The sequence below is a fragment of the Schistocerca americana genome, chromosome 1 (assembly GCF_021461395.2).
Source record: "Schistocerca americana isolate TAMUIC-IGC-003095 chromosome 1, iqSchAmer2.1, whole genome shotgun sequence".
NCBI lineage: Eukaryota > Metazoa > Arthropoda > Insecta > Orthoptera > Acrididae > Schistocerca > Schistocerca americana.
The window spans coordinates 175,279,892-175,306,333 of record NC_060119.1 but is presented as its reverse complement, the minus strand read 5'-3'; the positions used below and the strand labels follow the sequence as shown (position 1 = coordinate 175,306,333).

At 38.4% G+C, this 26,442-nt stretch overlaps 1 protein-coding gene across 1 annotated transcript in view; it reads left to right on the top strand.

Annotated features, from left to right (window-relative positions):
• The window catches only part of LOC124613431, a 215,021-nt gene that overhangs the window by 32,093 nt on the left and 156,486 nt on the right, over positions 1-26,442 (top strand). Inside the window, exon 4 of the mRNA XM_047142169.1 lies at positions 23,776-23,925. Coding sequence (XP_046998125.1) covers positions 23,776-23,925 — 150 coding nt within the window. The remainder of the gene's footprint in view (positions 1-23,775; positions 23,926-26,442) is intronic.

The following is a 26,442-nucleotide window of genomic DNA, read 5'->3' as shown; positions in this document are numbered from 1 at the left end:
TTCCCTTCAGTTTAGAAACCGAGCTGAACTCACGAGAGCTTAAGTCAGGGGAGTGCAGTAGGTCGTACAGCATTTAGCAGCCCCATCAGTCAACCAAATCAGTAACAGCTTACACTGTACGTGCTTGAGCACTGTCCTGCAAAATGAAGGTCAGGTCCTGAAGATAGTGCCATCACTTCTGTCTCTATGCTGTTCATTTATGGAATAGAACCTACGAGCAGCTTAGAGACTGAAGCGATTACACTTTCTGGAGGACCTGGCCATCATTTTGCAGGAAAATGCTGAAGCACGTACATTGCAAGCTGTTACTGATTTATTTCACTGATGGGGCTGCTAAGTGCTGTATCACCTACTGCACTCCCCTGACTTAATCCCTCGTGAGTTCAATTCGATTTCTAAACTGAAGGAAACACTTCACGTCATTCGCTTCAGAACTGCTACAAATTCGTCGGGCAATAGACCGCTCCGGTCGAACTGTCAACACAACTGGCACTGCTAAGAGTATCCTACGACTTCCACATCGCTGGCGATGGGTTATACACAATGCTGGTGACTACTTTGAAGGTCAGTAAAACTTTGAGACACATATCTACTTTGTAAGAGCTGTAAATAAATAGTTGCCACTATGAAAGTTACCACCCTCGTATTCAACTTAGTATTCAGAAAACAGTCTCAATCGCGTTTTATTATTTATTCAGTGCCCACCGGTTTCAGCCTATCGCAGGGACCATCTTCAGGGCGAGCATACTGTGAAATTACAATATATATCTTAGACAAAACTAATGAAAACCATCTTATAAGAGTGGGTTACGTAAATATAATGTTTTACACGCTGGTGGACTGCTGGTGGCGTCACTTCTACCAAAGTGTGGCAGGAGACTGTTCTTTTCACATACTTTTTATGTTTATTTGTATAAAAGTGTGTTTTTTAAAATGAACATGGTTTCTCTAAATTGTAAACTTAACACAAATTGTATTAATACATCAATCTTTAAGCCTCAACGTCTACCATTGGTCACAGCTGGAGGCGTTGTTTATGCTCACGTGGTCATAGCTTGATATATAAACCCAGGCATAAGGTAAACTCTTTGCAGTTTTGTCTAAGATATACATTGTAATTTCACAGTATTCTCACCCTGAAGATGGCCCCTGCGATGGGCTTAAACCGGTCGGCACTAAATAAATAATAAAACGCGATTAAGACTATTTTCTTAATACTAAGTTAATTTTATATCAATCGCTGTTACTCCACAACCATGTTGTACACACTCCTCGTATTCAAGACCTGTTGGCTTCTCAGTTCCAGTGTCGAAAGCTAATGTTCCTCTGACATCGCATTTAATCTCATAGGAAGAGCGCATCCTTGGTGAACAGATTCTTGAACCGTAAATGCTTCAGTCAGTTATCCATTGATTTTAATTCTTTAAGAAACACCACTAACACATTTACGTATAACTTTTATGAAATGATCATTGAAACCCGCTTTTTGCATGGTGCCCTGATTGATCCGACTGAAACCTTATTAGAGTCTAAAAACGCGTTAGGAAAGACTGCTGTCACTTATCCAGTTTAGAATAACGACGTCCCTGTAGCCATATAAGGCATCTAACGTTGATCGTCCTTTTAATACACTACTTTGGTTAAGGTCTATTACAATTTTGAGGAGTGGCTTCATACTAATATTCAGAATAGGAGTGAGAATTTTAAACGTCTACCGCTCGTGGTCTAGTGCCTAGCCTTGCTGCCTCTGAATCAAGGAGTCTCGTGTTCGATTCCCGGCCGGATTGCAGATTTTACCTGCCCGGGGACTGGTTGTTTGTGCTATCCTAATCATTTGATCATCATCAGCATCATTCGTGACAGTGGCTGGATTGGGCTGTGTAACAAACTGGACTGAGTAAAAGTTGGAACTTTGTACAAGCGCAGATGACCGCGCAGTTGAGCACCCCACGAGCTAAACATCTTCATCTCAGAATTTTAAAGTCAGCATGAGTGGTCTTAAATCATGAAGCATCTTGCTGATCCGTTTTTTTGCGAATGAGTACAGTCATTTCTTCAGTGAATGTGGTAGGTAACACTTGGTTGGTTAATAACTCATTTCATATCTCGATGTATCGTGCCACACATATAAATAAAATTTGTTCGGTAGCCCACCAGGACGAGCTGACGTTTTCCTCAGAGCGTCGTTACTCATCGTTCTTGTTTCGGCTTGACTAGTAGTTTCGATTAGACTGGCATCGTCCTTCCTATCTGTTCCAATCGTACGAATTAAAGGTTTTGCGTGTACGGTGCACCAAATTATTCTCTCCCGATACTTAGTTTGGGAGCGTAAGTATTTGTAGTAAGTTTGCCTAATCTGAAGTTTCGGTTGAGCTTCCTCCAAGAATAATGCTTTAGTTTGACAGAACCCTAGGCCGTGGAAGTATTTTGTCGGATGTATCTGAATGAAACATTGCATGTCCAGTGGTGGGAGAAATTTATAGGCCATATCTCACTACCATCGACATTACGTATGACTTGTTTAGTTACATATATTCTGTCTAACCTGCTGCTAACAGAATCGAATGAAAATTAGGTGTCTGGTCTTCATGGCGTAACAGATAGCTAAAATCCCCGGCACGTAGGACGGCGGCGTGACATCCGTGAGCAATTCAACTTTTCCATTCCGATAACAATCACTTCTATGCCGTCCCTGACAGCGGATATACGTTATTTAAAATGAGCTCATGAAACTGGACTGTTGTTTCCCTACCCGTGTCTACAATAGCTTGCACTCTACATGGGATATCCTCTTTGAATGGGACTGCTATTCCTTCTTCACTTCCGATGTTGATGATGGCATCATAACCTGTTATGTCTACTAGTTTAGTTGTTAGGACCTCTTGTAATATGGCAGCATTTGTATCTGGAAAATATAGATATTCTTTCAGACACAGTAACTTTACCGTCCATCTTTCCCGAGAGGTATTTACCATAGACAGTTTGTAAGTCTATATATAAATGTTTACTGTTACTCAGTATCTTCCAACCAATGCATGCACGGATCCGTACTAGACGAGCAAAATGCTACCATTGTTGATAGTTTTGTTTCTGTGATTTCCTAAGTCCATCTTTTTTTTTTACTTTTTTTTTAATTCGTCAGTTTTCTTGCATGTTTGATGCAGCCTTAATAGAATCCCTTCCTACACCAATCTATTCATCTCAAAGTAGCGTAGCGCTTGCATCCTACGTCCTCAATTATTTGCTGGATGTATTCCAATCTCTGTCTCCTCTACAACTTTTGCCGTCTGCCCTCTGATTCCATGCAAATTATTCCATGATGTCTTAGTAGATGTTCTATCATGCTGTTCCTTCTTTTTGTTAGTATTTTTCGTATGTTACTTTCATCGCCGATTCCGTGCAGAACATCCTCGTTCATTGAAACTTCCTGGCAGATTAAAACTGTGTGCCCGACCGAGACTCGAACTCGTGACCTTTGCCTTTCGCGGGCAAGTGCTCTACCAACTGAGCTACCGAAGCACGACTCACGCCCGGTACCCACAGCTTTACTTCTGCCAGTATCTCGTCTCCTACCTTCCAAACTTTACTGGCAGAAGTAAAGCCGTGGGTACCGGGCGTGAGTCGTGCTTCGGTAGCTCAGTTGGTAGAGCACTTGCCCGCGAAAGGCAAAGGTCCCGAGTTCGAGTCTCGGTCGGGCACACAGTTTTAATCTGCCAGGAAGTTTCATATCAGCGCACACTCTTGCTGCAGAGTGAAAATCTCATCCTCGTTCATTGTCTAATCAGTCCACGTGATTTTCAGCATTCTTCTGTAGAACCACACCCCAAAGGCTTCGATTCTCTTTTGTTCCGGTTATCAGAGAGTCTACGTCTCACTGACACACAATGCTGTGCTCCAAACGTACATTCTCAGAAATTTCTCTGTAAAATTAATATCTATGTTTGACAGTAGCAGAGTTCTCTTGGCGGGGAATATTCTTTTTGTCAGTACTATAGCTCTGGCCAGGCGTACTGGCGGACACGTTCAAGCGCGGTGACGCCGCACTTGTTCAAAAATGGTTCAAATGGCTCTGAGCACTATGGGACTCAACTTCTGAGGTCATCAGTCCCCTAGAACTTAGAACTACTTAAACCTAACTAACCTAAGGACATCACACACATCCATGCCCGAGGCAGGATTCGAACCTGCGACCGTAGCGGTCGCGCTGTTCCAGACTGTAGCGCCTAGAACCGCTCGGCCACCCCGGCCGCCGCCGCACTTGTGCCTAACCTCGCGTAGTGCTCTCTCTCTCTCTCTCTCTCTCTCTCTCTCTCTCTCTCTCTCTCTCTAACATATGAAAATGGCAACGCTGACAGTTCGTAGTTGACCAGTTGGAGCGCCAGAGGACCGTCAGTAGCGAAACGTTGGGTTGATTTCGCGCAATTCTTGTTTTGAATCCTTACCGAGTTAGTTTCGGCAATTTTGGTACGACGCAAAAAAAGTGTATTTTATGGTATTATTTCTGATATTTACTAAGCGTCTGTGTAAGTATAAAATGGAAGAGCAACTCCAACGAGACGCACTGTGACAGTGTGACAGAGGGAAAAATGCGACGGAAAAAGCCAGTTCAGTTCTGGCTGCAAAGAGAATCCATAACTCACAACGCCTATAAATATTTAAAGGATCCTGTAGACAATGATGGCGAAGTGTTAGCATCCAAAGCAAGCTCGTTAGGAAAGATTCGCAGAAGGTGGACTAATCAATAGAGGAAATGCAGTTTTATGTTACCGGAAAACCAACCTTCCTAATATACAGGCTATTTGCACTCCAGCTTGTGGCGTTGGTTTACGAACTGTCCTGTGCGTGCGTCGTGAAGGAAAATCCCCAAAATTCGTTTATCTCAGGAAAACTGTTGTCAGGCGGACAGTCTACAAATTCACGACAATGACGACTATCCAACATCATAAAAATTGAGAAGAACGTTAATTTTAAAAAAATAAATTTTACTGAATCTGTTATATCTATGAAACACATGCTAGACAGTATAGGATTTAAATACAAACGTTAGAATGATGCTAGAAAATTTTAATTGAACGCAACTACATGGTGACCTCCAGGATTAAATTTTTGCGGATAATGAATTCGCTGCGTTCGTCAGGTGACATTCGATTTATATTCTATTTGGATGAACCTTGGGTTACTGAAAACCATTCACTAAAGTACAAGTGGCAGAATTCGAGTCAAAGAGGACGGGAAAGGGGGCAGACCGATTGTTGTCCATGTGAGGTCAGCGAAGACTGGATTTCTTGACGAAAGTGAATTGGTTTACAGATGTATCAGAACAAACAAATTAGAAGATTATAATCGGAAATAACCACAACTAAGTTTAAAAGTTGGTTTGAGCAAAGTTTTTTGAATTTATTGGAGGAAGGTTCCATTATTGTCTTGGACAATGCCAGGTACCATTCAATAGTTATTAACCGACCTCAAAAGGCGAAAACACAGAAGGCTGACATAGTAGCTTGATTAACCGCAACATTCTTACCTTCCCACTTGGAGAAACAAGAGCTGAGATGTTGGATAAGCTTCGCTTAAATAAAGAAGAACCCGATTATCAGCTAGATGTACTCGTAAATTAAAGAGGGCACCAAGTAGTACGCTTACCGCCTTAACATTGCCAGTACAACACGAATGAGCTCGTTCAGTTCCATGTCAAGAGAGAAGTACTCGCAAAAAACAACACGTTTGAAATCGCAGATGTTAAACACTTACTTTACGAGGCCTTGGAAAATGTCCCAATCGAGTAATGACTGGCAGCACTCAGAAAATCTGCAGAAAAAAATTCTGAGGAGCAGACGCAAAATCTCCAAGATTGGCGATCTTTTACAGAAGCTCGAAATTTAGCGCGAACTTCAACACGGATTTAGAAAACATGATTCTTTTGAAACACAACTAGCTCTTCACTCACACGAAGTTTTGAGTGCTATTGACAAGGGATTCAACTGGATTCCGTATTTCTGGATTTCCGGAAGGCTTTTGACACTGTACCACACAAGGGGATTGTAGTGAAATTTCGTGCTTATGTAATATCGTCTCAGTTATGTGACTGGATTCGTTATTTCCTGTCAGAGAGGTCACAGTTCATAGTAATCTGCGAAAGTGAACCAGTAAAGCAGAAGTTATTTTTGGCGTTCCCAAGGTAATGTTATAGGCCCTTTCTGTTCCTTATTTATATGAACGATTTGGGAGGCAATCTCAGCAGCTGTCGTAGGTTGTTTGCAGATGGTGCTCTCGTTTATGGACTAGTAAAAACATGAGAAGATCAAAACAAATTGCAAAACGTTTTAGAAAAGATATCTGTATGGTGGAAAAATAGGCAATTGACCTTAAATAACGGAAGCGTGAAATCACTCGTATGAATGCGAAAAGGAATCCGTTAAGCTTCGGTTATATTATAAATAAATCAAATCTAAAGGTCGTAAATTCAACTAAATACCTAGGAATTACAATTACGAATAACTTAATTTGGAAGAAACACATAGAAAATGTTGTGAGGGAGGCAAACCAAAGAGTGCTATTTTACTGACACGTTCCATGACCTTGGAGATTTGCTCCTCAGTTTGGCCCTGCGTAACTTGACGTATAAATGAATAAATTAATAAATTTACTGGCAGAAGGTGTAGAAGACCTACTAAAGACACTGCCTACACTACGCCTGTCCGTCCTTTCTTAGAATACTGCTGATCAGTGTGGAATCCTTACTAGATAGGATTAAAAGGAGTACATCGAAAAACTTTTAAAAAAATGCAGCATGACTTGCATTGACGCGAAATAGGGCCTTACTGCCTGTGAATATTTGAACAATTTCAAACTCAATAACGAGCTTAAAATTATTCTGCCTGATAGATATTATAAATTAGTTGCTAGTTAGTATTTTTAATTTTTTGAATATGAAATGCATAAATTGATTTTTAAAGGAATGTAAAAGTTTCAAAATTACTGTGATGAAGTTCATGATCCCAAATTTTTAGTGTGAATGCAGCTGGTGCTGGATTCTGTTCAAGTTTTCAGATTTTTTTTTATTTTAGGAGACTAATGACATTGTATGCTTTATTCATTATTGGAATCTCAGCACAGGCAAGATTCAACCCTGTAATTATTATTAAAACTTAACAAATTTAATTTTTGTCAAGTGAGCCAAGTTTCATTAATTTTTTACAGAGTCTTGATCAATGCCCAAATCATTTTTGAAAAATGAATAATATAAAAATTTCCAGAATGAGATTTTCACTCTGCAGCGGAGTGTGCGCTGATATGAAACTTCCTGGCAGATTAAAACTGTGTGCTGGACCGAGGCTCGAACTCGGGACCTTTGCCTTTCGCGGGCAATCTCAGTCTGGAAACATCCCCCAGGCTGTGGCTACGCCATGTCTCCGCAATATCCTTTCTTTCAGGAGTGCTAGTTCTGCAAGGTTCGCAGGAGAGCTTCTGTAAAGTTTGGAAGGTAGGAGACGAGGTACTGGCAGAAGTAAAGTTGTGAGGATGGGGCGTGAGTCGTGCTTGGGTAGCTCAGTGGTAGAGCACTTCCTCGCGAAAGGCAAAGGTCCCGAGTTCGAGTCTCGGTCTGGCACACAGTTTTAATGTACCAGGAAGTTTAATATAAAAATTGTATACAAAAGTAGTTTTTATAATAAATCAATTATTTTCTCTTATTGTCTTAAGAAAATCTTTAAGAAATGAAAGAAAAAAGTGTACTGAATAAAATCGGGATAGAAGGGTGAAAAATGTTCCCAAAAATTGTTGAAAATGCTTGAAATAATTGTGATTTTTCTTGTATTTTTATGGTTCATGTAATATGGATATTGTGGTTAATTTTTCCAAAACAAGTAATGGTTTTTGTGCTCCAAATTATTATTGTACTCATATAAATTTAGACATGACTTGAAGTTTTGTTCATTACTCATATTTGTTATTTTCCTATATTTCTGCTGCCCATTCATTTTGAATTTTTAATGGTAAAAGGTACCTGGTACAGAACTCTAATTTACCACTACAATGCATGCACATTACATTCTTTCATTCAGGGAGCTATACTGGTTATTAATGCACTAGCATTTCAGATTTCGAATGACCTATCTCAAGCTTATATTAACCTGTGGTCTAGTAATGTTACCTAGGCAAATGAATTCCCAAAATTCCATTGCTCTACATTAATTACTTTTTGTTTTGCGATTATTTCATTGGTTATAATGTATTGTGTCAAGTAGAGCAACAAGATAGAAGACATTGTCTCGTATAAAATGACACATTCCATCATGTCAACCACCATGGCATTTGTCATATCATGCAATATGATGCAACCTGTCATTAAAGTGTTGGATGCATGCATCTCCACTCTGGATTGTTTCCTATTATATGTACACTTTTGAAGAAGTGTTCCACTCTCTAGAAGCACATAATTTGTGTCTATTTATTCTTACAGTCCTCATCATATGTATATAACAGGGGGAGGGTTTGCAGAAGAAAAAGTCCCCCCATGGAAGAAAGTCTACCTCCCCATGCAGAAATTGAATAAAACTATTTTAGCCCCACCTCCAAGAACAAAACCACTCCCAGAAATTTAGGTTTTACGTATATGCTTTCATTCATATCATATTACATATTGTTTGCTATGGCTGGCAAATCATCTGCATTAAAGGCACAGGATCAGGAACTTTACGCTACAGATTGCAAGATGCAGGGGGATCAACACCTACAAGTTAAGACAGCTCGTTCTACTGGGGAAGTAAGGTAAAAAAATGCGAGTATGTCAAGATATTTCGATTTAAATGTGTCTGATGTGGCCACATAGTCAATAATATACTTCCTTTCCATTTCATCCCCAACTCAACCCAGGGCTCATTTGCCTTTCTTGTGCTGTATTACGAGCCTTTTTCTTTCTGCTTCCAAACTTTAACTCTAAATTTTGACATTAGACTTCCATAGTCTGGTAATGGATGTAGATTTTCTTGATTCAGCTGGCTATTGATGAATTATAGGTTTCTTTGTTGCATTTACATCAATGTTGCTTGAATTGGGTATCATTAGTCTGGTTCCTCTACAGTTAACTGTCTGGTATAGCAGAACATGCCAGCATGTTCTCAGAGCACACGAACCTCCCCATTGATGTCAAGGTCACAAGCCTGTGGGACTTTTTAAAAGTTTTTTAATGTTTTACTTTTATCACTTTTAAATAATTTTCTTTTAAATTTTTTATTTTTTAAATTTTCTTTCATTATTTATTGGTTTTTAATTTTCTGTTTTGTTGTTAAACACATTTTATCGATATATGCACGAGACAGTATACACAAACATAGGGAAAGAAGCTCTGTGCTAAGTTTATCGTAATGGTATATGTAAATAATTTATACTATGGAGATAAACTTACAAAATGACCATCTTACATAGATAAACTTACTTAAAAGTTTGCTGTATCGCAACCTGAATGATTCATGCAACAAGTAACTAACTATTGAAAAGAAAACATCTTCTTGTTACCTCTTATCTTAAAGTTCTTGTCGGTGTTTATTCTAAGTGTGTAATAATAAACACTGAAAGTTAAGAAACTGCTGTTAGAAAAAGTCAGATGAATAAGTTTGGTATGAATCGTTGCAGTAACACAGTCACAATTAAGTATGAGCATGATTGGCTTAAATAAGTAGAAGAACTGTGAAATAGTGTATACATGAATACTACCAATTTTTCAGCCATGTGCATAAATTGACGAAGCTTAGCTTGTTTTCTCAGTAATAAATTTTCTACATGACAGCAAATTATTTTCCAAGAAAACGCAGTAAGTCACTTTCTATTAGTTGAAAATAAGATGATCCTTTTCTTGGTAATTATTTTTATACTAATTTTCGTGTTAGTCTAATTTACTGTGTGGTTATCAATAAAGTTTAAATGCTGGGTCAGATAGTATCATTTTGAATAGGGCTGGGCGTAGTTCTGGTTTGGTACATTCATTGTTTAGCACATCCTAAGGCCGTTTGTTAATATTAAGCCACTGCTAAATAAAATATTTCACTTATAAACAATGAACCAATAATAAACTGTAATAATCAGTTTTTTAATTATATCCTATTGTAGCACTTAAAATACAATTTATGTCATGCAACACAGTTGCACATGCTAACATTTGATTTTTCGCTGGTAAAACTCTAACGATCGAAGATGTTTGCAAACTGTTCTTATAATTACCGTAAGAATATATATATTATTTATTACCATCGGTATCACTTTAAACAGTCTGAGCACATGCGATTCGCTTATAGCCGGGTTTTACGTGCATTTTATGTGCAGCTTCCGACTGCTATATCATGGCAACGAATACAGCTATCACAAAACGTCAGGACGGCCGTTAATTACATGTATTTGTCTACATTCTTAGAATATTTGAACAGCCCATATAGGTTTGAGGCATGGAAGTGAAGACCGTAAGGAAACTCACGAAAAATGTATTTTTTTTTACATAAAACGACCAATGAAGGTAGATTTTTGAAAACGAGATTTCAATTTTATCGTAAGAATGCATTTTTTATTTATTTCATTCAGTTTAAACCATTTCCACACATTCTATCCACGTTAATTTTGTCTACTATATTTATGTAAACTTTCAACCATCTTATCTCGTCATCGCATAAAGAATATTAGTCAAAAAACATTCATTTTGATTTTAATCAATTATCTGCCTTCTTGCAAAGTTTAAACCGATTCGTAGATATTAAAAGTATAGAAGTGGCGTGCTTCAAAACTCTCCTAGAAAACGTATTTTTCGAGCGTAAAGGATTTTTCAGACGGTTAAAACTTATTACAGACCGAGGTCTGGTACACCGGTGGGCCAAATTTTATCCATCAGCCTTGCTCCAATCGGTGTTATCATGGATGACTGTGCACGTAACATCCAGACAAGGGCGACTATTATTGTGAAATTGAAACGGTATACATATAAATGATGCCATTAGCCGAACATTTATTTCAGCCAATTAAAATTTTTTGCAAAAGAAGTTAATCGATTCGCACAATTGTCCTGGGTGTCAGCTCCGGTTCGTCGTTCAAAACTTGTTTAATATACTGTACACTGCTGCAGTAAGACAGATGTTGAATAGTTATAAAAAGTTCGCTGACCCTGGCTAAAAAAAAGCCTTTTTAGCGCATTTTCGTAGCTCAAATAGGAACCGAGCACCAAGACTACACATATTTGTTCACCGCTTCCTCACTGTAACGAGTTTGATGCTCTGGTGAGTTTACTTACAATTTTACTACAGAATTCCTGGTGTGATAAGCCCTAGCACCATGCATTACGTTTGATGCTTACTTTGCGTGATATTCTGATGCAGTTGTCAACTCACGGTTTACAACTATTTAATGTAATAGGATAGGTTAATTTTTAGGTCAGTAGTTTCTTAAGTAGCATATGATTGTATGCTCAGAACACATCATAGTTCTCATCAACATTAACAAAATTAACACATCTCCATAAGGTGCATTTTGCACATACATTTAGAAGTTCTCAACTCTTTTGTCATTTATTAGTGTTGGAGTTTAGCAGAAAATATCTACACAATGGCTTAAAAATGTATATATGACTTCATAACTGCAGCATTGTTGAGTTCCATACTTCTAGCAAATTGTATGATGTTTAGGTAGATTATGTGAAATGGCAGGCAACTTAAGTACAGCTCTGTACTAGGTATGACCTAAATATTTAAATTAAATACTCTGCTTAATATTTCCACATTCTGTTTATAGTTTAAAGAAAGGGTAGTGTGGTCTAGCAGTTTCTCTCTAGATTACCACCTAAAGATCAATACATTATGTGCGTTATTGCGAGTTCAGATTCCTACAGAACAAGATTCATAGTGCTGAGAAAAGTAAAATTTAACAGTGCTAGTGTTTTTAGTTCTGTATTCCTCCTCGATAAAATTTGGAAATTCAACTTCAACTTCACATTTCACAGTGGCTCGTGCTCTCTAAATAACTATAAATTTTAACAAAAAGTCCTTACTCCACTTGAGCATAGCGAAACGAGATAAAACCACATAAACGCCTTTAATAGACAGACGAGCAAGTTGCAGGAAGCAATACATATTGTCACAAGTTGGCGATTCGTCGTATTCGATCCATCAGACTGCTTGTGAATTATGACTGATTCGCGATTCATCACTGCAATATGCGACTTGCTCGCACACGCTCCCATTAAGAATACATTCTGTAGTGTAACAAGGCACTGCCTCAACTTACTCATCGTGTGTTGGATCCATAACAACGTAATAGAATGCAACAAGGTGACTTCTTTTGTAACCGCCGATATTTCGACAGGTGCACAGGCTGACATGTTCAGGGTACAAATGCAATGTGAGAGCAGCGTGCCAGGAAATTTAAAGCCTCAGTATGCAACGTATATGTGGAAAATAATTCACTCGCACACGCGCACTCAGAACGTAAACACAAGCACCGACACATAACGAAAGAAAGGTGGCCAACGTCAGCAGTTGTCGACTGTGAATATTAAGAACCAATGGATGAGGTAGCATTAATTATCTGTTGTCTGACCAGGCAGAGAGCAGGTTTCCACAGAGGGTTTCAATAAAAACCTCAGTCTCTGTTTACAAAGGCACTTGCTAATTTGATCTGAATCGCTTCTTTAATGACATTATATAAGCTGGAAATGCAAGCTATAATCTCCGTATTGTTACAGTCTATAGAATTTCCGGTACAGAGCCAATGTTCTGTAATACAAAATTTGCTCGGTTATCTGACCAGTATTTGAGAAAGCAAAAGTACAAGAAATACGATGGACACCCGACTTTCGCAAATGGAGATCATCCTTTTCAGAGTGTAGAAGCGTTCTAACCTTAGATGGTGTTAAACAAAGACACTTTGCACCATGTTTCCTCAGAATAGGACCAATCATGTTGCAAATGCTTCCTGTATAAGTCAAAAAGGCAATAGATTTTGGTGTCACTCACCAAATTCATGCTTGATCTATAGCGTAACTTGCGTCTGAACTGTCTTTCACTATAAGCATTCCGACGAAAGATGATTTAGGCATGGCCTAACTCAGCTAACAAATTCTCATGGTCTGAGATGACATGGACCTATGAAGCAAGTTATAAAGCACTCCTTCGTGCTAAGTCAGATGGTGACAACTATGGGCCTGTAAATATAAATTAGTGGGAAATGGTTTCCTGTAAACAGTATGTCCCGACGTACCATTAGCCTACCTCATGACAGAAGCACCAAGAAAGGGAGGACAGGCATCTCTTACCACTTCGACCATGAGACGTATATCTGGGTGCATTGAATTCAGATACCCAGAAAGAAAAGTAAATGGAAGTCACACAGGTCGAAATTGGTTCGTTAAATCAACAGCAAATCTAACCACAATTAACTGTAAATAGTCAGACACAGGGACGCGAGAGAATATGGAGAGAATATCAGATTTACTAAAAAAATATACAGTTATTCTAACATAATCTCTTTAATCGACGCATGAAATCCACTGATTTCTCAGTTTTATCCTAGTGTTTATAGTGTGTGTGTCTTTATTCATTCATATATGAGGTTTCCTGATGACACTGTAATTTTGTCAGAGTCAGCAAAGAACTTGGAAGAGCAGTTGAACTGAATGGATAGTGTTTTGAAAAGAGGATATAAGACGAATATCCACAAAAGCAAAACGAGAATAATGGAATGAAGTCGAATTAAATCAGGTGGTGCAGAGGGAATTAGATTAGGAAACGAGACACTTAAACTAGTAGACGAGTTTTGCTATTTGGGGAGCAAAATAACTGATGATGGTCAAAGTAGGCAAGATATAAAATGTAGACTGGAAATGACAAAAAAAGCGTTCCTGAATAAGAGAAATTTGTTAACATCAAGTAGAGATTTGTCAGGAAATACTTTCTGAAAGTATTTGTGTGGAGTGAGCCATGTACAGAAGTGAAACATGGGCGATAAAGAGTTTAAAAGGAAGACAACAGAAGCTTTTGAGGTATAGTGCTGCAGAAGAATGCTCAAGATTGGGTGGGTAGATCATGCGATTAATGAGGGAGTACTGAATAGAACTGAGGAGAAGAGAAATTTGTGGCACAACCCGACTAGAGGAAGGGATCAGTTAGTAGGACACATTCTGAGGCATCAACGGGTCACCAATTCGTACTGGAGGAAGCGTGGGGAATAAAAATCGTAGATGGCGACCAAAAGATGAATACAGGAAGCAGATTCGGAAGAATGTAGGCTGCAATAGTTACTCGGACATGAGAAGGGTTGCACAGGCTACGGTACCATGGTGTGGTGCATCAAACCAGTCTATGGAGTGGAGACCACAACATCAACAACAACATATCACAATATACAATATAACTCGTAACCTCATTAAATATTTTGTAAGCTGAAGAATCTCAAGTTTCATACGGCTTACCCCAACGGTTCGAAAAATGTATCGTTGCTTGTGGAAGTTGAACTGCAATGTGCGTTCTCGTTTTTGTTTCGATATCAGTATCATAATGTTAGTCCAACGTTTGCCACTGTTATGCATCTTAGTAATTCTCCTGCCGCTATAGGTCTGCGATTTCAGTATCACATTGTTGGTCCAACGTTTGCCACTGTTATGCATCTTAATAGTTTTCCTGCCGCTAATAGCATCATTCGACGTGCTGGCTTAGGTCCTGTCTGTCAAAGGATTCATTATACTCGCCGATGGTTCTATTTTGTATCCAGGGAATTACTTCGGCTTTATTTCATGACTGCTTCGAAAATTTCGCTGTTTTCTCGGGATTTACTGGACAGTGTTTCTTGGATACAGTATGATGCGGAATTTCGCTCTGTTAACTGTCTGACGTTCTGTGAATTTTGAACATTTCCGTAGATGAGAATTGAATAGTGCATTTCCCCGTTTTGTGATCAGTCTCACGCAGGAAATTTTCGACCACGCAGCTTTAGCTGTCTTAGGGAAAGGATTTAGTTTTGGATCTACACTCAGAACTTTACTGTTTGTTGATTTTATATGTTCAGTCGAACAGCCTGTTTTCAGTGTACCTCTTGATGCTGCCAATAAGATTAGTAGAAAAGCATATCGTATGTTGGCTGGGGCACGTTCACCCAAGAGTAACTGACCAACGGCTGGAATGACTCCTTTGCGTTCACTCAGGGTGGATCCCAATACTCATCTTACCTGCAGACAAGGGCACTGTTCCAATTTAGATGGACAAACAGGATTACGTTCAAAAGATGGGGTGTTCACAATCTGATTCTGCCTAATGTAGAACATTTGCTGACTCGACAGATAGTTTTCAGTGAAAGACTAACTACCTTGTGAAGAAAATTTCCTTTTCTCAAGAGACTGTCAAGAGTCTTAATTTTTATCGTATTGTCTCCGTTACATTATATGATGTTCAGAAGACCCACAAGGAAAGGATTGCTCTGAAGCTAATTGACTCTAACATTGATGCTCCGACTTCAGGCATCAAATTACTCTGCTATTCTGGTGAGCCCGCTAGTGGGTCGGTGAGTGCACAGTCGTATGAATTGGGCAAGTCTTTTAAGCCAATTAAAGGAATTGTGTTTGAATGTCTCTGATATTTTCAAAAGATTTGATGTGGTTTCTCTCGGACTCGTTTCACTACCCGATTATTTATGTTTAATTCCGGTTTCTTTGATGTTGAGATAAAGAACCTATTTCGATCTGACTTGACCTTTACTCACTGTTTATACAGTGAACACGACTATAAACAGACTGATGGGGAGCTCGTCGTCACCTGTTATTGCTGATTGTTTACAAAGCATATGAGGAAAATACCCTGGAGTTCGCGACATTGAACCCTGCGCGTTCCTTCAGATATCTAGACCTCATGGGAATTAAAATTTAAACCATTTTTAGGACATGTGAACCTAGTCGTTTTGAATAATCGTTTCACGATCGAGATGGAAAAAATTGCTACATTCCCTTCCTCGATGTGTTACCCGTGAGGAAAGTCAATGGCGATTGGGACACGCCACGTATAGGGACCCGACTCATACTGATTTGTATTCTTTCGTCAGAATGTTTATAGTGCGAGACAGATGGGATATGCACTGTGGCATTACCAGCCATGAATCGGGTGAGTGATGATAACACCGAGGTGCCACCAATGTCTATAATAGCATTTTTCCTTCCTGGGGAAACATTTCCCACAGGGCTGATAGTATTCTCTCGAAAGTTGATGTAAAATGTGTTTTTTTTACCATTGCGTAAGACTGGAACCCTTTTAAAATGTGTAAGGGATGATATTCGTTTGCATAAGGTAGGTTTCTATCAGTGGTGGCCGGCAAAAGATTCCATTGCCGGTGCCAAAAAAAGGCAACTTCGTCTGATAACATCGAACGTATTGCAAAATTTTGTTAATAATTCATATACTTCGTAAGATATTATATCAAACAAAACACAGAGGGCAACAGAAATAAATAGTTACTAGAACAGCACCCTTCTTATGCACGGAAAGAGTTTGATATATTCCTGGAGAATGTAATCGCAAGCGTTTAAGATCTAGAGAAAGAGCGAGAGCGAGAGAGAGAGAGAGATAGAGAGAGAGAAGGTGGTTGCTTTAGCTACCTTTTTCGCATGTCAGCATAAGATATAAATCGTAACACGAAAATCTCTCGCGCACATACAAACGTACACGCACGCACACACACACACACCAACAGTACAATTCCTCATTGCAGTCAGGGTATGATCGGACGCTTCTACGTGGCAGTCATAAGTAGAGAGGTTGCGTAAGATACCGATTAGGTTCAGGCGTGAACAACCACGTTAACGACACTACCAACTTCAGCTAATAATTGCGCAATAGCCTTTACCGAATGAGTTTTCTGCTTCGCTTTGCGTTGAGTTGGGATTGCTAGTTATTTCCTTTCTTATTTTGAAGTGAGTGCTGAGAGCGGTGTTGCTCTGTCACAGGGTTTGAATACGACTCTCACTACACCAGATGGAATCAGCTATCCGTATGTCCATTATTACGTCAGATATGCCTTCTCAGAAGCACAGCACACGGACGTGTGTGAGAGAGAGGCGTGGCTTGTCCCCCCACACCCCTGTTCGCCCCTCGACAGCCAGAACTCCTAGTTTGTTTACGTTCGTGTCCGATATAACACGAGTGCTGGTACGAGAAATAACAGAGCATGCACAAATTATTCAAATTTGAATATGGATTTTGGGAATCAAATTAATGACACTTAAAACTAAAAGTATCGTACTCACCAAAAGCAGCAACTCTATGACTTTGGAAAATTTGTGAAAAAAAAATGAAGGTTACAAGTCGAGGGAATAGACCGTTTGCGATTTACATCCCACTCTACTCCCACCAGTCAAGGTGTAGTTCAATGACATGCATTTTACATACCCTTATATGCCTCTGGCACAATATTAAAATGACACTGAAGTCAAAGATATGCATTATATAAACTGCATAGTTTTCTACCTCCCTCTCTTCTTCCCAAGTGAGAGCACTGTATTAAAATTGTGCGGCTGATCCCGGCGGAGGTTCAAGTGCTCACTCGGGCATGGGTGCGTCCATTTGTCCTTAGGATAATTTAGGTTAAGTAGTGTGTAAGCTTAGGGACTGATGACCTTAGCAGTTAAGTCCCATAAGGTTTCCCACACATTTGAACATTTCTATTTAAATAAAATAGTCATTCATAGTGTATGCCTATCTTGACTGAACTGAAAAGTATCCTAAACATTTATTAAAAAATACGTCAAATAATCTGAATTACTATATTTGCATTACTGACTTACCAGAAATTGTTTACAGACTGTTTACAACTGGTTCAGGCATCTGTAACTTTTTATTCAAAGCTATATACTATTTGCCATGAGATACTGAATGAGGTTATCACAAACTCTCTATAAAGAACTAAAAACTACATTTATTGTAAAATAGAAATAACAAGTTAGTAGTATATGGTTATCAAACGTAAGTTTTAATGTAAATGCTATTTTGCAAACTGTTCATGTGAAATAAAATCGGCTGCAGTTTTATGTTCAGTTCCTTATTGTCACCAACAGGTAAAACAGTTAAAAGTTCAGTCTACATACAACACTTGGTATAAGATGGACAGAACCTTAAACAAATTTACACATTTACAATGCTTGTCCACTGTCACAGTTTTCTTTACAAGATTAAAAGCCCTTAAAGAATTCGTCAGCAATTAACAGAAACTACAATGTTTATGTTAAGTATTGTTATGTGATTTTCACATACACATATGATCGTCAAACTAGTGCCAAAAATACGATTGTCAACTCTGTAGTAAGTAGTCCACTGCTAGTTTCACGTCTAAACAGTTACAAGTAGCATGATAAGGTGGTTGCTGCAATTATAAGTTAGACCTAAGGAACTGATGTCATAAAACTGATCTGAGCAGGCTTATAACTGCAGAAAGTACTTGTTAGGTAAGGTAATATGCTAAGAGAAAACTACACAAGCCAAGTTACAGCCAGAATGTAATTAATTAGACCTGCCCTTCGTGTAAGTCACACTACAACTTCAAATTAAAGATTTCCATATTTAAATTGTTCTCTCTCACCATTTTACGAGAGATAAAGATAATGAATAATAGAAAAAAATATAAATATTATCTGGCCTTGTAACACTAACCAAAACGGTCTTACTGTGCTGGTACTGTGAATGGGTGAAAGCAAGGGGAAACTACAGTCGTAATTTTTCCCGAGGGCATGCCGCTCTACTGTAGCATGGAGAGCTGCATCAAACCAGTCTCTGGACTGAAGACCACAACAACAACAATCAATGACGATCATAACTTTTATTACAAATGACGCAGACTCTCTAGAGGGTATGTACAATAGTAAATTTCTACAAGGTTTGCAATTAGAACAATGGTGTCTATTATCTCTGAGGGCTTTATAGAATGTTTAAATAACATTATTTTCTAATAAAAACGTGTGATGTGGAAAGACACACACACACACACACACACACACACACACACACACATCCACACACACACACACACACACACACACACACATACATGGTATAACTAACAGAAAAGTAAACACAATATTAGTAAAGTGGGATTGAAGAAAGTGTTCGATTTTAGGTGTGAAGAAAGTGTTTCTATCAATTCAACTTTATAAAGGAATAAGTGTTTTATTACGTTGTACCACAGCAGCATGACATGGTTTGTTTATTTTCACTTGTGAGACTATCATAGACAGTTGCAAAGACAACAGAATCGATATCTCGAAAATAAGTAAAGTTATTTATCATTTATCGCATTATCCGTATGGTGCTACTTCAAAATTGTCTGTATAACTTACTGACGCACATGCAGCTGGCACAATTATCGTAATATGCAAGATCTTTACGGAAAATCGAGCAAAATAAAATTGTATTATATATATACGATCTCTGACACTCTGAAAGCGCAGTGAGACTTAAAATTAATATTTCACACCTAAAACCATCTGTATTACTTATTAAACTATCCACTTTATGTTCATCTAGAACACCACTGTAGATCTAGCATCATAATACTAATTACAAATCCAGTAGCTGACATTCATGTGGTGTTAGAATGCTATTTAAAACCATGAAACGCCTAACTACCATTTTAATATTATGTCAGAGTTAGCTATTTGTGCATATATAATGTAATTTGACACAATTTTAAGCCAGCAGCAAATGTCTTTTAAGAATAATGAATATCTTTGACAGTGATCTGAGGGTTAAACTACTTTTTACCGCATATTTTGCGTTATTTTTAATACAACACTCTAATTTGGGTGGGGGATAGATATGAAGTGAGGAGGAAGTGTGCATGAAACATAATGTAATTTTATGTGTAATTTAAATTGTATACTCCGGTTGGCTGGAGGAAGAACAGGTTTTGTGGTATAAAGCACAACTGCTATATCTCAATAAATTTGGATTTTTAATACTGCACTATGACTGCCTAGAGGTATGGAGGAGGGGAGAGGGAGATAGACTTTCAACTGTCAGTTAATAGCATTGGGCAGTATTCGCCATATTAAGTTTATCTTTTGATTACCACACTTTGATTGGCAGAAGATAAGAACTGGAGATTATTTATAATTTCCAATTATTGATAACTGATTTCTTTATTTCAAATACGAAGGGCTCCTGACGGCCTAGGTAATAGGAGTATCCCATTATAGATGGACCAGAGTCGCCATAGCAGTACAACTCACTATCCTATCTCATTGTATTTGTGACTTGAAACTGATATGGTGTGCACATGTGGAAATATCTCTGGATGTCGAAGATCATATCAGGTTGCTTTTCCATTAGTTATTTGAAAGTTTTATATGCCAGGAGGAACTCATGCTTTCACACACTTCTATATTATTTATAGTTAACAGCTAATACACAGTATTCCATGGACCCTTCTCACGAACTTTCTGCCAACTCTTGGAGTACAAGATACTCAGCCATCACACTTTCCATGTTGAATTTGTATTCTTGCTGATGTTAGCACTAACTGAGTCATTATCATCAGAATTCGCTTGACTATAGGTAGTGTCCATAGCTTTCAGGGGAATAAATTGAGCACACCTGAGTGCCTAATCTCATTGCCTATAACGAAAGCCAATGAAACAAAGTTATATTATTGTATTTATTACGTTGTATGAGACTACAGCTTGTTGGTAAAAACATATATTCTGTACATTCAAGACAGCTAAATAAATGACTAAATGTGGGAGAGAGACAGAGTTCTAGTAAAACCAGTAGGGCGATCCAGACTTCGTAATTTCCCACTTGTCTATCTGAAAAACTAGGAATACAACAGAAATTCAGAAGTATGTTAGCCATTTGTGTGTGTGTTTCTGTGCTTGTATGTGTGTGTGTGTGTGTGTGTGTGTGTGTGTGTGTGTGTGTGTGTGTGTGTGTGTGTAGAAGCAGTTACCAATCTGTGCATGGGGTATGTAGGCCTTTACTGTACCACAAAAATTTAAAATCAAATGCAATTGTAAAATATGCACATGTCATTGGTTTGTATGGGTTTAATCGTTAATAACTGATAAATTAAGTCAATAGTTACATCTGAAACCTTGTGCTGTCAGATCATATTCCCAATGACCCCCAGTCGAGCCTACAGCACTTCAGTTGGCAAAACCATTAAAACCTTTAAAATTGTATTTAACAAAAGTCTCACTCTTTGAGTGGCATTAGATTTCATCTTAAGGCAGCTTCTTCATTCCTCATTTCTTCCAAGGCAGCAATAAAACAGAAATCTATTTTGTTTACATGACATCGAAATTGCTCTAAGAATCTATTTCTCAGTGCAACCAAGAAATACAATGAAGAAAGGTCATATTTAAAACTGAAGTTGATAAAAAAAACAGATTACGAACGTCTGTTTTAGATAACAAGCCCAAATTTTTAGTTTTGCTCAGCAGTGTTTAAGACAACTAAGATATAATAATATTAGAATTAGCTTCATTACCATGAAGTGTAGAAGCGAACCTATTACCCAATATGATTATTCAGAATTTTTTCTTTAAAGTTGGTTATTTCGAAAAGCATTTCATTTGAATTAAACATAGGTATACTTAACATTCCTGATGCATTCACTTCGTTTTCTTGTATTTGATTGACAAATATATACAGGGTGTTACAAAAAGGTACAGCTAAACTTTCAGGAAACATTCCTTACACACAAAGAAAGAGAACATGTTATGTGGACATGTGTCCAGAAACGCTTACTTTCCATGTTGAGCTCATTTTATTACTTCTCTTGAAATCACATTAATCATGGAATGGAAACACACAGCAACAGAACGTACCAGCGTGACTTCAAACACTTTGTTACAGAAAATGTTCAAAATGTCCTCCGTTAGCGAGGATACATGAATCCACCCTCCGTTGCATGGAATCCCAGATGCGCTGATGCAGCCCTGGAGAATGACGTATTGTATCACAGCCGTCCACAATAGGAGCACGAAGAGTCTCTACATTTGGTACCGGGGTTGCGTAGACAAGAGCTTTCAAATCCCCCCATAAATGAAAGTCAAGAGGGTTGAGGTCAGGAGAGCGTGGAGGCCATGGAATTTGTCCGCCTGTACCAATCTGTTGTTGAGAAGCGTACGAACACTTCGACTGAAATGTGCAGGAGCTCCATTGTGCATGAACCACATGGTGCGTCGTACTTGTAAAGCACATGTTCTAGCAGCACAGGTAGAGTATCCCGTATGAAAGCATGATAACGTGCTCCATTGCGTGTAGGTGGAAGAACATGGGGCCCAATCAAGACATCACCAACAATGCCTGCCCAAACGTTCACAGAAAATCTCTGTTGATGACGTGATTGCACAATTGCGTGCGGATTCTCGTCAGCCCACACAGGTTGATTGTGAAAATTTACAATTTGATCACGTTGGAATGAAGCCTCATCCGTAAAGAGAACATTTGCACTGAAATGAGGATTGAGACATTGTTGGATGAACCATTCGCAGAAGTGTACCCGTGGAGGCCAGTCAGCTGCTGATAGTGGCTGCACACGCTGTACATGGTACGGAAAAAACTGGTTCTCCCGTAGCACTCTCCATACAGTGACGTGATCAACGTTACCTTGTACAGCAGCAACTTCTCTGACGCTGACGTTAGGGTTATCGTCAACTGCACGAAGAATTGCCTCGTCCATTGCAGGTGTCCTCGTCGTTCTAGGTCTTCCCCAGTCGCGAGTCATAGGCTGGAATGTTTCGTGCTCCCTAAGACGCCGATCAATTGATTCGAACGTTTTCCTGTCGGGACACCTTCGTTCTGGAAATCTGTCTCGATACAAACGTACCGCGCCACGGCTGTTGCCCCGTGCTAATCCATACGTCAAATGGGCATCTGCCAACTTCGATTTTGTAAACATTGCACTGAATGCAAAATCACGTTCGTGATGAACACTAACCTGTTGACGCTACGTACTGATGTGCTTGGTGCTAGTACTGTAGAGCAATGAGTCGCATGTCAGCACAAGCACCGAAATCAACATTACCTTCCTTCAATTGGGCCAACTAGCAGTGAATCTAGGAAGTACAGTACATACTGACGAAACTAAAATGAGCTCTAACATGGAAGTTAAGCGTTTCCGGACACATGTCCACATAACATCTTTTCTTTCTTTGTGTGTGAGGAATGTTTCCTGAAAGTTTGGCCGTACCTTTTTGTAACACCCTTTATTCACTTTCCAAAACTCTTTTAAAATCTTAAATACATATTTTTGTATGGAAAAGAATCAACAGATTCTTCTTATCAAAGACGTAGTAGTTTATATCGATCCTTACATACAGAGTTAAATACATTAGAGGTTTTAATCCTAGTATTTTTTTTTATCTAATTATGAACTGTAGCAGTAAAATTGTTTCAGTTGACAATTAAACCTTAAATACCGTGTTATGGTCTTTGAATTCTAAAACTGGTCTGAAATGTTAGTTTTTAGTTACTTATCACAAAATTTCTCCTGGTAGGACCCACACTACTGTCTTGAATTAGGCATCTGTAGGTGACAGATGTGGTCCTAGAGTAGTGAGATCACTTGAGATTCTTGGTTACCTTTTTTATAAATGTGTGTACACAAAATCCCATTGTACACAACAAAAATTTTTTGTCATTTATACATGCACACTACTAAGTGGCATTATACATGTATTTGTTAAGTTTTAAATTGTCTATATCTTTGTGTATGACATCATATATCATGGCACAAACGACATGTAAAAGTATAAATTACAACTTTCAGCAAAAGAGGTTTCCTGTGTATGTGGTGGTGGTGACGTCTGCACATGTTACTGGAGTCGTGTGAGCAACAGAGACAGCATCTGCATTGATGACCAGGGACAAAATATTTGCTTGAAAGTACTCCAGGATTCAACAACTCAGGTTTTCGACGGTAAGCGTAGAGTTTTATAGATCAGCGCTCAAACCCTTACATAACTATTGATTGTCTTTTCAAAGTATAACAACTGTTAGCTGTTTAGGTAAGTGAGACAAGGCCTCAGAATTTTCCGTTTGTGATACGCCTAATCGTAGTAGCATCTAGTCCTTAACAGATATCTGTCACATTTGTTCTTCAGAGTAAGGTCTGGTTGATGATTGAGTGAGGTCTGTGGCATTGATTAAATGGGACCCACATGCTATTTTTTTAACACACTACTTCATTCATTTCTAAGATAGGTTCTAATAAGATGTTATTTTATAAATTAAGTAGTAATAGGTCCTGTGGTCAGTGGATTTTTTACCATTATCTGAGCAACATAATCAACGTTACTCTGGCCACTGCATGGTGTCTGTAAAAGGGTATACATGTGTACTTATTTTGCTACTTTCGGTTGTCACAAAAGAACACATAAAAGTTTCCAATTTTCCAGTCCCATATAAATATAGCATTCACATCTTCAGCTTGATATGTTTGCAAGACCATGTGTTCATTTATTAACATGTTTATGATACTTCATCGTTGTGTACTGGTAATGCCATGTTATCACAAAACACAGGATAAGGATGGAAATGTAGTTGGTCTCCTGCACGTTTGCTAATCCTAAATACAAGTCATAAACAGAACAGACTCTGCCCCACCTGATGATCGCCACAAGTCCCTCTCTGGTGTGCAGTCAGCATCAGAGCCTAAGAAATCTCGCTAATTTAATATGGCTCAGAAACATGTAACTGTAAGAAAATGCTACCATCCCATCCGCTATTGTTGCATAAACAGTGATTTATTATTTTCTGAAGCACTTGAGTAATGCTGCTTTTATACTCAGCGTTCTCTGTCATACCATCCTCATCTGTCTCTGCGTAGTTTAAATATAAACACATTTAATCGCGCACTGTAACACACCATAATCAAAATACACCTGCCTTCACCCTAGCACAAACTCAGGCAGAGTAGAATGAACAAGAACTGTTTTTTTTCCCTCATTCAAAACATGGGGCTATGCTTAGGTCCAAACGCCATTGCTGTTCATATAGGAGGTCACACTTGCCTCAAAGATCACCACCGTAGAAAACTACCATAGCAGTCGTATGGAGGTTGATCAGTGGGTTCAGAGATAACACCTACAGGTGCATAGTCAACACACAGAAACCGAATATATGGACGTTTTAAAATATAAAGGCAACTTTCACTGTGCTGACATGGAACTGGAGAGGAGACTTAGGATGTTTTCTGCGAATTAATTACTGGAACACACACCAAGCTGTTTCTATACACCATCCTAAAAAGCGGAATATGGTTCTCATTCACCAAGTAGCGCAAGAGTTAACACAGTTCAAGATCATCAAACACTGAAACAAACTCCACAATATGTAACAGTGATGAATGATAAAGTGTTAATGCAGTAGATTTCCAGAATATCTGTAACAGAGCCATGACCTCTTATGGCCTGAATGTTGATATTAATATAGAATCTACACAGGAATGATCATATTAGAGATGTAGACAATATGATGAATAATGTTACTTATGTTGAAGATGGGATGACAATTTGGTCTGAGGCAATTATATATAAAGTTTAGCAAAAAATGGTTAAATTTTAAAGCGTTTAATGCAAAAGGCACATATTAATTCTTAAAGTGAAATATGTAAGAAATAATCTAAGTCATGATCTCACTATGTCTATGACGACATAAGTGAATGTAATCATTCTCAATTGAGTGTAATTATCCAAAAATTGTTAAAATGGAACAGTAGAAAACAAATTCCAAATATGGCCTTATTGTGACTATGATGTCAGAAGTGCAGCACTCATGAATTGTAAGATATAATTTCTCCAGCAAACTCAGGGTCAAATATCCTGCAGTTATTGAGCCTTTAGTCAGGTAACTGTATATTTACTGCCTCAAATTTTACACTGAGATGAGTACTTTACTTAATCATGGTGTTTTGGCACCTTGTATCTCAAATAGTCATAGTTAATGTAACTAGAATGAATCAGTAAATTATTGCCTGTGTAATCTCATAACTGTTGAAACAAAACATACACATAAAAAATCATTTGGTTCAGGTAGAGTATATAGCTGTGTAAGAGTTAACCAAGGCTAGCAACTGTGGCTCGTGAAAGACTAATTCACATAATATTGGCACTGTGGATTTGCTCAAGAACTTAGCTAACTGTATAAATATACATTAGACACAATAACAGATATAAAATTTGTGTGATAAGCAAGAAATTTACATGAGAGGTTGTTAATTGAGCATGATTGCCAACATTGGCAAATATTAATTCCTTGCCTTCGTTTTCACAGTTTCTGATTGCATGGCAATAGATATTTAGCAAGCTATGAATGAAACACTGAGTAGTATCACTGAGTTTACAATGATTCATCTTAACAGAATTGGCTGCTGTTAGACATATGCCTTGGGCAAACATCTGGAACGTGATTGGCATCGATACCTTAGTGTACCTTC